The sequence below is a fragment of the Cebidichthys violaceus genome, unplaced genomic scaffold (genome assembly GCF_023349555.1).
Source record: "Cebidichthys violaceus isolate CVI_PGR_0920_01 unplaced genomic scaffold, fCebVio1.0.p SCAF_17, whole genome shotgun sequence".
Lineage (NCBI taxonomy): Eukaryota > Metazoa > Chordata > Actinopteri > Perciformes > Stichaeidae > Cebidichthys > Cebidichthys violaceus.
The window spans coordinates 2424560-2438886 of NW_027176340.1; the positions used below are offsets into that span (position 1 = coordinate 2424560).

At 45.9% G+C, this 14327-nt stretch overlaps 3 protein-coding genes and 1 pseudogene across 3 annotated transcripts; 2 read left to right on the plus strand and 2 right to left on the minus strand.

The window, feature by feature from the left end:
- Positions 1–250: 250 nt before the first annotated feature.
- On the plus strand, positions 251–1666 carry LOC137874078 (transmembrane protein 240-like; annotated as a pseudogene).
- Positions 1667–2275: 609 nt separating this feature from the next.
- Positions 2276–7274, minus strand: atad3 (ATPase family AAA domain containing 3). The gene is made up of 16 exons (XM_068711998.1): positions 6984–7274; positions 6436–6512; positions 6069–6170; positions 5905–5964; positions 5750–5819; positions 5486–5651; positions 5012–5081; positions 4680–4835; positions 4516–4572; positions 4296–4421; positions 4080–4204; positions 3942–3993; positions 3749–3819; positions 3451–3618; positions 3121–3229; positions 2276–3024 (listed from the first exon to the last, which is right to left on the minus strand). Exons 1-16 carry the CDS (start codon positions 7174–7176, stop codon positions 2560–2562), a joined length of 2067 nt encoding a protein of 688 aa, XP_068568099.1. The 5' UTR covers positions 7177–7274; the 3' UTR covers positions 2276–2559.
- A 543-nt stretch (positions 7275–7817) lies between these two features.
- Positions 7818–10155, minus strand: mrpl20 (mitochondrial ribosomal protein L20). Its single transcript, XM_068712000.1, has 4 exons — positions 9775–10155; positions 9512–9622; positions 9006–9083; positions 7818–8877 (listed from the first exon to the last, which is right to left on the minus strand). The coding sequence occupies exons 1-4, from the start codon at positions 9859–9861 to the stop codon at positions 8704–8706; spliced, it is 450 nt and encodes a 149-aa protein (XP_068568101.1). The 5' UTR covers positions 9862–10155; the 3' UTR covers positions 7818–8703.
- Positions 10156–10301: 146 nt separating this feature from the next.
- Positions 10302–13715, plus strand: sdhb (succinate dehydrogenase complex, subunit B, iron sulfur (Ip)). The gene is made up of 8 exons (XM_068711999.1): positions 10302–10408; positions 11089–11222; positions 11436–11521; positions 11797–11933; positions 12423–12539; positions 12631–12732; positions 12887–13009; positions 13141–13715. The coding sequence occupies exons 1-8, from the start codon at positions 10337–10339 to the stop codon at positions 13219–13221; spliced, it is 852 nt and encodes a 283-aa protein (XP_068568100.1). The 5' UTR covers positions 10302–10336; the 3' UTR covers positions 13222–13715.
- The last annotated feature ends 612 nt before the right edge of the window (positions 13716–14327 follow it).

Below are 14327 nucleotides of genomic sequence, written 5' to 3' on the forward strand. Positions count from 1 at the left end.
TATCGCGTCAGTCCTTATTACCACTCAGTCACATCAATTAACCAATCAAGCTACCTGTGATAGCCTACGGAGCAGATAGAAGCACCTGCTCGTTCTTCATGTTTAGTTTATATGCATAAAATAATAGTAACGCTAAAAGACATGATGTACATAAGTGTAACGTTAAATGGAAGGTTCGTCTTACTGAGACTGGTTAACGCCACCGACTCCCCGGCGGTGTTGGAGAGCTGTAGGACTGGAGGACAGACACAGTGATCTCATTCATCTCAACGAGTCTCCTCCACACAGTCCTTTAAATAGTCGTCCACGGTGTCGCCTCACTCTTCGTTTCTTCCAGACACAGACGTTTACTGACGGACATGAACGCGCTTTTTGACCGCTTTCACAACTTCATCTTACCGTTCGTGCGAGGGGAGGACGGCGTGTGCGCCTGCACCTGCGGGAGGTAGAGTACAACCAAAGCTGTTGCTGCACGAGACCTGATGTCGTGTTGTGTTGTGGTGAGGGAGACGAACTCCACGCTCATCTTCTTTCAACTTTCTTTGAGTTGTGGTTTAATCTGAGTAGAGCGTGAGCTCCAAACAGGCTCAATAAGCCTGGATTCAGCGCAGCGTTTATATTATATATTTATATTATTTCAGAATATCAATTTTCAGTGAGTAGCTCTCTGTCTGTGTGACTAGGAGAGGTTCGGTCTTATGGAGACAGACTTCAGGCAATCATTGACTGCAAAGGATTTTCCTCCCAAGTATTCAAAATAATGATTATATTCACAATTATGTTCGTTTGTCCAATTACTTTTGAGCCTCTGAAAATGGGTGTGGCTATCTATTTCTTGCGGGTTATCCTGGGTCAGATGAAATATTACGTGTTATTATATAACACGTGTAATTATTATATCTCTTTCTTAGGCTCATACAACTCATGTAAAATGCATCTGATTAAAAATGCATTATTACGCAAACAATGCTGTTTTTCTTAAATTCTGAATATTTTACTTTTTGGAAATACATCATTTTCACCAAAGAACCACAAACTGTTTTTCTATTGAAGCTACAAACAGACTGGTATATACAACAGGGGTGTATGAATATATTAAATGATTGGTATATGTATTTTCATCATGGGTTTATTTTGGTCTTTACTGCGTTAATCTTCTGCAGGCATCGTGCACATCACGTCATTCCATACAATGGGGCCCGGTCCACGGTGGACTCCAGAGAAAACGTTTTAAGTGACACCGTGACGCGGCAGGAGATGAGCGTGATCGCTGGACTGCTGTTGGGCCTCTGCATCAGCGCGTTCTTGCGGTGGCTGGACAGGATTTGGAACTCACGACTCAAATACAGGAGAGAAAACCAAATGAATGGTGAGAGAAGTCAAGTGAAACTTGCATGTGACGCTCAGGGCTTTCTAAAGAAAGGGATTCACAGTACATAATACGCTTATATATATTTAAGCTATTAACCAGTTAACCTTCCAGTTTTGTGTTTGAGCCTTTCATCAGCCCAGTTTCCCTCTTTCTTTCCAGGCGTGGGTTTCCGGTCATGGATGCCCAAATTCAGTGACACAAAGGAGTCGGTTGCATCCGAAACACACGGAGGACTCCAGGGGGAACGTGCTGCACATCAATTAAGATGTGCACCATCATGTTAATGACACGTGAAGATGAAATGAGGAATAAATTCAATAGTTACTGAGTGTGCTGTTGTTTTTTTTTTAAACAACCAAATAGTCTTTGAAGGTCCGATCGAGTCCAAATATTCTTAGTTTTTTTTTTTTATATTTGTTGGCAGTTTTGAGATTTTAAGAATGAAGGAGTGTTACTTCTTGCAATGAATTGCTTTTCAAGCCGAGTTAACCGAGAACTTGAACATGTGCACTTGAAGGCATCCTGTAATGTCTTACAGGGAGCTTTATCATGGGGCCTATTTAAAACCAAGGACAGCTTCACGCCCTTGACTTTGCTCTGCAGAAGAAGCTTCCTGAAGCCCTCGGCCATTACGGTGAAATATGGAAATCCCACGTGGCTTTCTATAGGACAGGATCTCTGCCTCGTCCGACTGTAACCCCTCCTCTCTGCTCGCACCTCTACCGTTATGCATTGTGCTGCTATAACCTGTGCGTACATATTTATAATGCTTGACAATGTCATTGCAAGGATCTCTACATGGGGGTGTGTCTGTAGACTGTCGGTTGATTATTCAAGCATCTAACCTCTGGTTGTATCATATCATAAAGAAACTGTATTCTAAAAATATCAAAGCTTCTGCCGTTTACAAAAACACAAATCCATTTAATCATTTCAACAGAGACACACTGTGCACAACAATTATATACCGTTATTACAGACACACAGTCTGTAAAGTACACTTTTACAATGTATACATTAGAATCAAAGAGTCTCAGGCGTTATTTGTGTTTTGTTAAGTTAATTGATTTATCTGAACTCATCCTCTGCCGCAGACGGTCCAACAGTCTCTTCAGATGTAATCTACCAGACTACTTAAAGAGGCAGGACACTAATCTTCCTAATCCGGGTCACTCTGCATCTACAGCTTACACTGGAGTTCCATCCTTAGGCGGAGAAGATCCAGTTTTGTCTTCCTTTCCCACCTTGCCGTCGCTGTCAGTGGGGGCGGCGGGCTGGGCTAAACTCTCCTCTGCCTTGGCAGCGTCTTCACAGTCCCGTCCAGCTGCGGCGGCACTTTCTCCCCCCGCCGACCGGTCGTTGACGTCTGAAGGAGGTGGTGAACTTTCACCTTCTTGTTTGGTTTCCACCTCGAGGACCGGGGCGATCACCTCCTGTGCCTCAGGCGCCGCCTCACCGAGGGGCAGAATGAAGCCCATTTTGCCTCCGCCGGCTGTCGCTCCACCTGGGGGAGGAGTAAAGGTCTTGGCCTGAGCCTCCTCGTCTCCGTGCAGCCAGTCCATCTTCTGAAGGTGTTGCTTGACGGCGTCGTCGACCCGAGCGTCAATCATGGCCTCCGTCAGGACGCCATCTTCAGAGGAATACGCTGCCGCCTACAAGAGAACGAGAGTCAACGCACCTGTTCTAGACATCGATTTAAAATCATGAAAATGATGGATATGGATTCACAAAGACTACAGGGGACGTACCTGCCAGGCCACACCCAGCTTAGAGATCTCTCTTCCTGACATGCCTCCTGTCCGCTTTGCAATCTCAGAGCACTTCTGCCCGTAGTCAAACTGTGCCAGCTTCATCCTCCTGCACACAAAACAGATAGAGTATGACACAGTTTAGCTAGGCTGAATGCAATTTCATTCTGACACCGTTGTGTTTTTGGACATGTCTCAGAATGAATACATCTACATGTGAGTGTTGGACATGGTGGCCTGAACCCGATTCATCCTTTCAGCATGCATCCCTAGCGTGCAGCGGTTTGGTGCACCTATCCGAACGGCTGTGTTTCTGAGGATTGTACTCACTGCCGCCCTCCTGTGGCAGGCTCCAGCACATATTTGTCAAAGTACAACCGCACCAGCCTCTCCCTCTCCTCAGGACCAGGCAGAGCGAAGTTCACTATTTCGTCTATGCGGTCGTTTATGGCCCAGTCAAACTGCTCCGGCTGGTTACTGGCCAACACCAGCATGAACCTGCCAGAAAAACAAACAAAAAAAAAAACACAGAAATCAAGCAGCTTAGAGATGTGTCCGAGGTTTTATAGGTAAAAAAATGTACACATTTAAGGTGATATATTTGTACAAATGTAAATCTTCTTTTTACTTGCTGCTCTGCTCTCCAGTACGATACAAGAATGCATTCAAAGTGGCTCTCAGGTCCTCACTGATCTTCTCCTACAAAAGAACAAGAGCAAAGACTTCATGTTAAGAGGAGTTTAAAAAAAGGGCAGGAAAATGTGTTGGTTTTTTTTTAACAAAAACATGGTTTCTGGAAAATGAAATACATGCAGACTTACGGTGGATCTCTTGCGAAGGAATGCGTCAGCTTCGTCAACAAACAGAAGAAGTCTGTAAAAGGATGAAAAACACACGTTTATCTCTTGATACAGCAGGTTTGTATATTCGTTAACAGAAGCTAACATCAAGCAGCCTACCCGCGCCGACTTGTGCCAGCCCAGTCAAACACTTTGTGCATGGCTGTCACGCCGTCGCGGCCCATGGGAGCCACGTCGCCGCCGGTCATGATCGCGTAGTCCATCCCAGAATGCACTGCCAGCTTCTACTCCGTAGAAAAACAAATGCCTCTCTGTGAGACAAAGCATCATTTTCCGTATGCGTGGATTGTTTACGTCAGTCCTCAGGTACAGTACCTTAGCAAAGAGGGTTTTGCCCGTGCCTGGAGGGCCGTACATGAGGATGTTCCTGTAGAGGCCGTTGTTCTGCCTGGTGTTTCTCGTTGCAATGGCGATATCGCGTACGCGCTCTTCCAGGGAAGGCTAAGAGATAAAAAAAAAAAAAAAAAAAAAAAATACATTTATATGAAGCGGTTGTTCGCTTCATCCTCTGCGAAGACTTTGACGTCTCACTTACACTGAGCACGACTCCCTCGAGGGCGTCCTGAGGTTTGCTCTTCAGCCGTTTGGTCGTCTGAATAGTTCATTAAAAAAATCAAAAAAAATAAAAAGAGGATAATTAGTATATTATAATCCGCACTTAACAAAATAAGCAAAAAGGGTCAATTGCTAATTAGCTACCTTGATTGGATGCTTGATTGCCTCTGCGACGGTGAACCGGGACGTTTCCCGCACCAGCGACGGCTTCCCGAGCCGGGCCTCGATGTACCGTCCCGCCACCGCCGTGGCATTACGGGCGGAATAAACTCCCACAGCTAGAAGGGTCAGTCCTGCCACCTGGTGGTGAGATAACACAGTTACACAACAGACACAGAGCGTTAATGCTGCGAGACTCAGGAGAAGCGACGCAATATAAATATACGGTTACTCTTTACTCTTTGTCTGTATAGGACGTCATCAATGGTGTGATACTAGCACATGTGAATATGTGTTGATGGAAGGCGGAGCCTCACCGTGGCGGTCACTTTGTCCCAGTCTGACACGAAGGCCCTGAATCCTTCTCCAAACACAGCACCTGCAGTCCTAAAAGCAGACATACGCCGACTGTCAGCATGTGTTTTGGGCATTTACAACATCTCATCTCATCTCATCTTATCTTCGACCTCTTATCCGGGATCGGGTCTCGGGGGCAGCAGCTCCAGCAGGTGGACCCCCAAACTTCCCTTTCCCGGTGCCACATCAGCCAGCTCTGACTGGGGGGGATCCCAAGGCGCTCCCAGGACCAGTTTGGAGATATAGTCCCTCCACCTGGTCCTGGGCCTCCCTCGGGGGTCTCCTCCCAGCCGGTCGTGCCTGGAACACCTCCCTAGGGAGGCGCCCAGGTGGCATCCTCACCAGATGCCCGAAACCACCTTTTAAAACATGGAACCGTCCAATAACCATTTACATAACAAACAGAACCGACACCTTCTAGGTATAAGTCTTACTTTATGGACTCCAGGACGGTCTGCCTGTGTTCTGCAGCCTTCAGGCGGATTTGCTCGCGGATTATATCGGCGTTCTCTCGCTCCACGCGGGCTCGCGCTTTAGTCTCGGCCTCTATGCGCAGGAGCTCGTTCTTGTGCCTCAGATCCATCTCGTGGTTTATCGTCGCTATAAAAACCCACCACACATAGACAAGCACACACGTAAGCCACCGCTCAACACCTCCAAAAGCTGCTGCAAGGACTGTCGGTGGCGAAGTCTGGTACATTTCCTCATGGCCTCCTGCTTCTGTACAGACTCCTCCTGTTTGCGAAGGTTGTCCTCGTTCAGCGCTTGCTATTGAGAGAAAAGGGGAGAAGAGCGTTGGTGCTGCGTCTCATTTCAATGCAGCTTATACTTGACACTTAGGAGATGACCTCACCTGTTGCCTCAGTTGGTCCTCGTATCGTTGTCTGGCCAGTTTATCTTGAAACTGGGCTCTCTGGAACGAGAGAGAGAACAACCAGCCGTAAGCGTACGCCTCTAAATGTTGCGGTTCATCGCTGCAGCGCGTTTGTAATTGTTGAAGAGCATTTCTGTTCTCACCGCTTGATGCTGCCTGGTCTCCTCGTTGACGGTTTTCCTCCTCTCGTCCGCCTGGATTCGTATCTGGTCGCCTTTGAGCTGCTCAACCGCCGCTTCGTACTCCTGAGAGAGGCACACAAAAACGAAATGACAGACATCTAAGGAACCCGATTGATCCACCGGCGAACATTCAAATCCACCGCAACCGCAAAAGATCCATTTAACCTCTGCATTTAACCCATCCTACGTGTCTTAAGGAGCGGTGGAGCTGCTATAAACCACCTGGGGGTTCAGAGTCTCGCTTAAGGACACTTGGAAACGGGGACCTGGCGAAAATCAACTTCATTCTCTGGAAAAGCACCGATGACCTGCAGCAGATTTACTGTACCTTCATTTTGCTCTGATGCTCCATCTGGCTGGTCTGCTCCTGCATCCGAGACAAATCCAGAGCCTCTTTGGCGTGTCCTGGAGAGCAATGAGAGGCAACAACACAGGACTACTGAAAGGCATCTTCAAACAATGGAGATCAGTGATCAAATGTGCCTCTGATGGTGTGTGCCTCTGAATCATGACACCAGATAGGAGACATGTTTACATCATGAGCACAGAACCAGAGAGAGAAACACTTGGTGAACCATTTACATGCACATGGAACAAGTGGAATTTGGGTGGTTGCAAGCCAGATTGCAGAGGTGGTGACCTTTGAACCCGCTCTAGTAGCTTGAAAGGGGAGAGCAGCACAGGCAGGGTCCATCTCAGGGGCAACCAGCAGCTTCTCAGTGATTCTGTGGGCCTCATTGTTTCAGCTGTAACACCACTGAAGCGACCACCACCCTGAACCAGAGGAGGAGCTGGATGCCGGAGCAGCATGACTACAACCTAGTTCTGAATCAGGAGGAAGCTCCATTGAGCTACCAGGCTCCGCACAACACTTACGGGACTTGTCGAGCTCCTTGGCCGCATGAGCAGCTCGCTCCAGCCCGGTGGGATCGAAGTTGCTCCATTTGTCCTTGGGTTTATCTCCTCCGCCGCTAGAGCCTCCGGCCGGCGGCGGAGGCGGCGGAGGCTGAACCGGGAGACCAGGAGGCACCTCGGGCTGCCCCTTGTTCAGGCCGAACAGCCACGACATTCTGACGTGAATGAATAAAGCACAGTTTAGCCGGTTCTGTGAGGCGCGAGGGGTGCCAGTTGCTCCAGAGCTGTCACTGCACTTCCTCTACACGCGTTTCATGCCGCAACCTTCTGCGCAGGCGCCACAGAGATAACGGATTCCGTTTGAATAAGTGCGTCGACGATTGGCTGCCAACAAGCACTTCTTCTTCCTATTGGCTGTTCCAAAAAAACCGTCTTCAACAGAGGTCATTGATGTAGTCCCACCTAAAAATTGGTACGGCAGCCGCGGAGGGTCACAAAGCGAATAATTCAAAGAAAAGTAATTTTTCTTTTGGTTGCATCAGACTGGTTCTGGCGTTGTACGTCAAAGGTCATTGGTGTGATGTTTGCTTTGCACTTCAGTGAGCATTCATCGGGAGTAAACGTTTAGAGTTGCTTCTCATATACCGCTGGTTCATTGAATGAAAGATAATGTCTTCATGTTCTCTAATAGTTTGATTCTGTGCATAGTGTGTGTGATCATGGTTATAAAAATAGAACATTTGTAGGGACCTAACAGCCAACATAAGGGCTTCAAATGACTAGACCAGAATGAAATATATCTCAAAAACCACACCCGTAACATGCTTGAAGTGAATTAAGACTGAACGACAAAGATTTATATCAAAATGTTTAATGAACTAAACATTCAGAGGATGACCTCGCCACAACAAACGGTAAAATATATATATTTACACAGGGACACAACTCGTATGAAAAAGCTCGAGGTCAGTCTTCTGCCCAACCTCCTGGAAACTCACAATCTGCATCGAATCATAACTTAACAAAAGGTTGCATATGCAAAACACAAGGAGGTTTGTGTAAATAAAATGAATCACATCCTGTATTATGATACTGGAGGTAATTAGGACGGCTGTAGTGGAGAATTCTGTCAGCAACGCCGGGGAAAAGTCTGGCACACATGATGGTGTTGGGTTGAAATCAGTGAATGGAGCAGAAGCAGGACAAACTCCTGCAATTCTGTTTAATGTCAGGTGCCATCATGAATTATCATTATATCCTTATTATGACACAATAGCGGCATGGGTGCAGGGTAGCATAGTGAGTGGAGAAACCGTACTTCAAAAAAAAAGGTCAGGGGTCAAGGAACAGTAATCATCCGTCTTGCTGGAGTGTCCTTGAGCAACACAGCGCATCCCTTTCTTCTTCAGGGACATGAGACTCCCATGTTGTATTATTCATGGTTGCAGGCAGAGACACAGATCTGACGGTGCATAATGTCATAGTCTTCTCTCATCATGTGACCTGACCCTGGGTCAGCTATGAGGGTCGTTGAGCATCTGGCATTGTGATTAATGGCGTATCGCGAAAATAAAACCATTTAAAGAAACAAGTCTTATATTATTATATGAAAACTGTAAAGCAAAAAAAGGGGAGTGAGCGTGTGCCTGACTGACCACTTCATGAACAGCTCCACAATCCAACACCAGCATTCTTTTTAAACCACACGACAACTGGAAAATCTGCAGCTGCAGGAAGTCCTTTACTGTAGCAAAACAACACGGGAGAAGACGCCCGAAGGCTCTTTGCCGTCACCCAACGCCGCACGGAAGCCTTCCTGTTGCCGAGCCCGGGCCAGCTTTGCAAGCGAGAGGAATGACCGAGGTTCTGTGACCGCCAGATCGCTGATCACACGCCGGTTGAGCTGAACGCTCGTCTGTACGGAGGACACACACACACACACACACACACACACACACACACACACGTAGATAGAGTGAACAACCAGCATATAGAACGTGGACAGGACCGACGCAATACTGTAACATTCGGCACACAGCTGACCTTGGTGAGGTTGTGCATTAGGGCGGGATACTTCATGCCGTGCTCTCGTGATGCTGCTGCAATGCGTGTGATCCAGAGCTGAAGAAACAAGAGCGCAACAAGTCATATTGATTACTTTGCTCAGTTAAGCACAATTATTCTTCGTAAAAAGTCAACATGCTTATTCTGTGAATGAAAGCACACTTCTGCAACTGGGATTGGAAGGACAGGAGACATGTGACTCCCTACAATGAACTAATGTCTGCTTTACATCACTAATCACAGATCATGGTTTCATCATGGAAGACATCCAGTATTCCACAACAAAAAAACAAATTTTTTTTTTTTTAGAAACACATGGTTTCCTTTAGTGAAACTGCTGCACAGTGTCTGTCTACACTACAGCACGCACTGCCCAAAGACTCCTTCCAAGTGCGTCATACTTACACCTAAAAAGGTAACACGGGTTACCCGGCAGGTAAAGGCTCTTTATCGGGTATAACACATGTGAGTTTCAAGAGTCTCACCGTCCTCATGTTGCGCTTCTTGAGCCTCCGAGCTGTGGTGGCGTAGACGAAAGCTCTCCTCACCGCGCGCACAGCCAGACTGTAGCAGCGGTTCTTTCTGCCTCTGAAGTGCTGTTGGGAGGAGAACGACATCATCAGCAAACGTCATTTCTACACAACCGACATATGTAAAAATATTTCAAACTATGATTCACATCACAACATTTTGACAGCGATGCAACGGCGTAGCGCCTTTCTCATCCAGGTAATAGTCGGGTCCTTACCCGTGCATGTTTGAGAACGTCTTGAACTTTCCAGTATCTGTCAGGTCCGCGGCTCCTGATCCAACAAGACAGCGACAGGAAGACCATTGTCCGTCCTCCAGGTAAACTAACTTCAACGCAGTATCCTTTCTAACCGAGTGGGAATACTATGTAAGTGACCTTAACCCAGCTCCGCTTGTAAATAGACTAGTTTCACGTGCTGTATTACGACTGACAGAGGAGAAATAGGTTCGTCCGATTTATAAACCCGGACATCTCGTGTAAGTGTCTCTTCTGCTCCGCCCGGGTTTTTTTGCTAAAAAAAAAAAATACCCGCTTCGTAATTAAAACAAATTAATTATTGAAATGTATGACTATGGGTTATTAAACAATGAAAGAGGAGTTGGGACACAACTGTCACAAGCAGGTCAAACGAACTATTATAAAACACGCTCTTCTTGCGCATATGTGAGGCTAAAGGTGGGAAGACGCCGGTCAACAAAACACGCGCTTGCATAAGAGTTGTGACGCAGCCCCGGTGGCTGCTGGGATAGCAGGCGGCGGAGGTCAGAGAAACTCCAAAATGTCGGTTGCTGGTCTCACGTCCTTGAGCCGCTGTGGCGTTTTGGCGCTCCGCTCCCCCGCAGGACTGGTGGTAAGTCGAAAGTTCCTTTGATCAAATAGACAGTATCGATTAGCCGTTATTGTCAGTTACAGTCAAGAGTCGTCGCGTTGCTCAGAGAACGTCACATCATAGCTAGCGTTACAACAGGGCTCCGTTCTGTGCAATGCAGTCCATGTTACGTAGTCCAACTACTAGCTAATAACTAGCTAGCCCGTGCTGTTATCTGTACACCGACTCAACGGTAACATAACGAGTTCATTTCTTCTTCATTAGCCGGTGTGTGTTTAGCTTCAACTGTCACTTTTAGACGTTTCATATCCACGTCAACACCAAACAAGGCAGGGTACGATTTAAACTTGTACACATGGTTCGGCTAAGTTCATTACAGAAACGTCCACGTTATATAGTACTTGTTCGTTTATATAACTAATTAAAGTAAATCAGTCTGACATATTGTATAGACTGCATTCAATAAAAACAAACCATGGCACCGCAATGTGTCATAAGATCAACTGGGATTTCTGGTGTCAGTAAATCCTGATTTTAACGGAATGTGTTGTGCTTTATTATCACTGATGTCGCAGTGGTTTAAGGGTAAATGTTAGTCAAAGGAGCACGTCGTGTGATTAGTGTCTAGTAGTGTGTGTGATGCAAACGATATAATGCCCAAAAATGAATCCTGTTTCCTCCCCTCTTGTCCCTGCTGTCAGGCGGTGCGGTGTGCCCAAACTGCAGCGGCTCCAGCAGCTCAACCCAGAATAAAGAAGTTTCAGATCTACAGATGGGACCCAGACACTCCAGGAGACAAACCCCGCATGCAGACCTACGACATCGACCTGAACACGTAGGTGTCGCAGCTGTTCCCCTGCCGTCAGAAAGCCCAGTACTGTATGCGCTGCATTGCACAACAAGGTGCAGCTGCTTTAAATCAGGTGGCTCTGACAGCCAGTCCTCTTCCTTCACCTGTTCTCTGATCAGCTTAGCTTACCTCCTGTCTATACAGCTGTAACCAAAACAGTCCAAAACTCTTGATTTGTTTTGTTTTTTGTCCTTTTAGTTGTGGCCCGATGGTTCTGGACGCCCTGATCAAGATCAAAAATGAGATGGACTCCACTCTGACCTTCCGCCGCTCCTGCAGAGAAGGTCAGTAACACGGAGGCTTTGCAAATTAGCCTTTAGATGATAATATGATCATTAAATCTGGTAAATACTTATGATTAATGGGTTAGAATTAGTCTCAATAAGTCTCAAATTATCCAGTTTATGTTGGTGCAGCCTGCTTTATTTGAAAGATAATGATGCTGAATAATTCCTCTTCTTTTTCAAACAAATATAAATATATATATGTGTCATTCCGTGCTGTGAGATTGTCTCGTCTCAGACATTAAAAAGCGTCTCCTCTTTCTGTTTGAATGCAGGTATTTGTGGATCCTGTGCCATGAACATTAATGGAGGAAACACCCTCGCCTGCCTCAACAAGATCGACACCAACGTCAGCAAGCCGACTAAGATCTACCCTCTTCCCCACATGTATGTGGTCAAGGACCTGGTGCCTGTGAGTAAATATCCTCGCCATGAACTGTTGGACCGGCACCAACAGAACAGATGTTCCTCCACTAATCCATCAATTTATACGTGTTTAGTTCTGATTTTAACCAATCCTAACATTACCAGATGTCGCCAAAACGTGCTAATGGATAGTCTAAATATTCCGTTTAATCATTTGTTGTCTTTGTATTTTTCTGGAAAGTATATACATGATATATTTGGTGTATATGTAACAGCTGCACGTGTTTAATGTTGCTGCTTAGATTGCGATACACATTTTGATTTAAAGACTCGAGGGCAAAATTCCACATGCTATACAACTGGTTCAATGTGACGCATTTACTGAATATTACATTGATATCAGGTCGACACTTTCCACTTCGTCTTTGTTGACGTATTGTTTTGTGGACAAATTCAGTTTTAGGAGTGTTGGCAGCAAAATCCAGTTGTCCTTTTATGATGAGTTGCTGAACGCCGACTGACGTTGTGTTTGCAGGACATGAGTAACTTCTATGCCCAGTACAAGTCTATTGAGCCCTACCTGAAGAAGAAGGATGACTCGAAGGAAGGGAAGGAGCAGTACCTGCAGACTGTGGAGGACAGACAGAAACTGGTACACCGCTGGGTTTATTTTTATTTTGGTAAAACATTTCCTCAAAAGTCACGTGAAGATAAATAGCGTTGCTTGCTTCTCTCCCGCGCAGGACGGGCTGTACGAATGTATCCTGTGCGCCTGCTGCAGTACCAGCTGCCCCAGCTACTGGTGGAACGGAGACAAGTACCTCGGGCCTGCTGTGCTCATGCAGGTGTGTGTGTGTGTGTGTGTGTGTGTGTGTGTGTGTGTGTGTGTGTGTGTGTGTGTGTGAGCGCCTGAATGTTTTTAAATTCTGAGCATGCATTTAAAAAAACGAATCGGCACACAGACGAAGCGTTTACGGGTCGCATCCTGTTGTCTCACAGGCGTACCGTTGGATGATCGACTCGAGAGACGAATTCACAGAGGAGCGTCTGTCCAAGCTGCAGGATCCGTTCTCCCTCTACCGCTGCCACACTATCATGAACTGCACCAAGACCTGTCCCAAGGTAACCCGTCGGCACACGTCTGCAGCCTCGTGTGTAAATCCTGCGCCAGTCGAATACAGGCGGCGTGTTCCGTTTGTGCAGTGCAGGATTCTCACAGCTCTTTCTCCTCGTCTGTCTCGTCTTCCTCTCAGGGCCTGAACCCGGGGAAAGCGATAGCGGAGATCAAGAAGATGATGGCCACGTACAAGGAGAAGAAGGCGGCTGCTGTCTGAAACCTCAGTTGTCCTCTTGTACAACACTTCCCTCCATGATATCATTATATATTGATTTATAAAAATGCTTTTTGAGGTCTGTAAGGGCCAGTGCACCAGTCAGCACCACCACCACCACCACACACTGCAAGACAGCTGTGATGAACGTGTGTGTGTGTGTGGTGGAAGCACTTGGTGTTGTATAAACGCACATGTACAGTATGAATGCATGAGAGTGTGTGTGTGTGTGTGTGTGTGTGTGTCTTGAGTCTTACATGTACCATAAAGAGGTATTTATCTTCAACGCTACTGTCTCTATGTTTGTGCAATTGGGAGATGCGACGCTGCATATTGAAGTTAAAAAGAGTTTGTTGTATGTAAGCAATTAAACATTTAGCTTGTTGCTTTTCCAGGTTAGCGGTTGCTTCAAAGACGTACAGTGTATATTTTCCTTCAGATCGTCCAACGTACCAACAGCAGTCTTTGTTTTGATTGGAAATAAATCGTTAAATGCCTCCAGTTTGCTTTCCTTGGTTATTATTCGATGTCACTAATGTTGCTACACACTTCCACGCTAGTTAGCCGTTAATGTCACTTCAGTGCCGCCTATAATGAGTTAAACCTTCAGCAGCTTCGTCTCTGAGTGTAGTTGAAGGCAGATGTTTCTGTAAGAGACAGTTTTTATTTCAGGTTGCATATCTTCATGTAAAAATGAACATATCTTGTAGATGTTGGTGTCTCACAGGCAATACGTCCCCTTGACCTGAATTAAGAGCTACTTAACAGAGCTATATGGATTTGAACACAATAAAATCAACTCCTGTGCAATCTAATGCAAAAAGATCTTCAGCAAATTGTGAAGCTCATAATTAATGTATGTAATTTGTTAGGACCCTTTTATCAATCTCATATCTGAAAACTATTTATATTTCATCAATGAAGACACAAATAAATATCAAGCACATGATATAGAAATCAAATAAATAATAATCATATGTAATGATATATGTGATTTCCTGCTGTATTTAGATATCAGCTCTTAATACAAATGGTGACATGTTTGTATTCACATAGATGACACGGTCACCTCGCCACGAGCCAGTGTTTTGGTCAGCTCATCATCGATA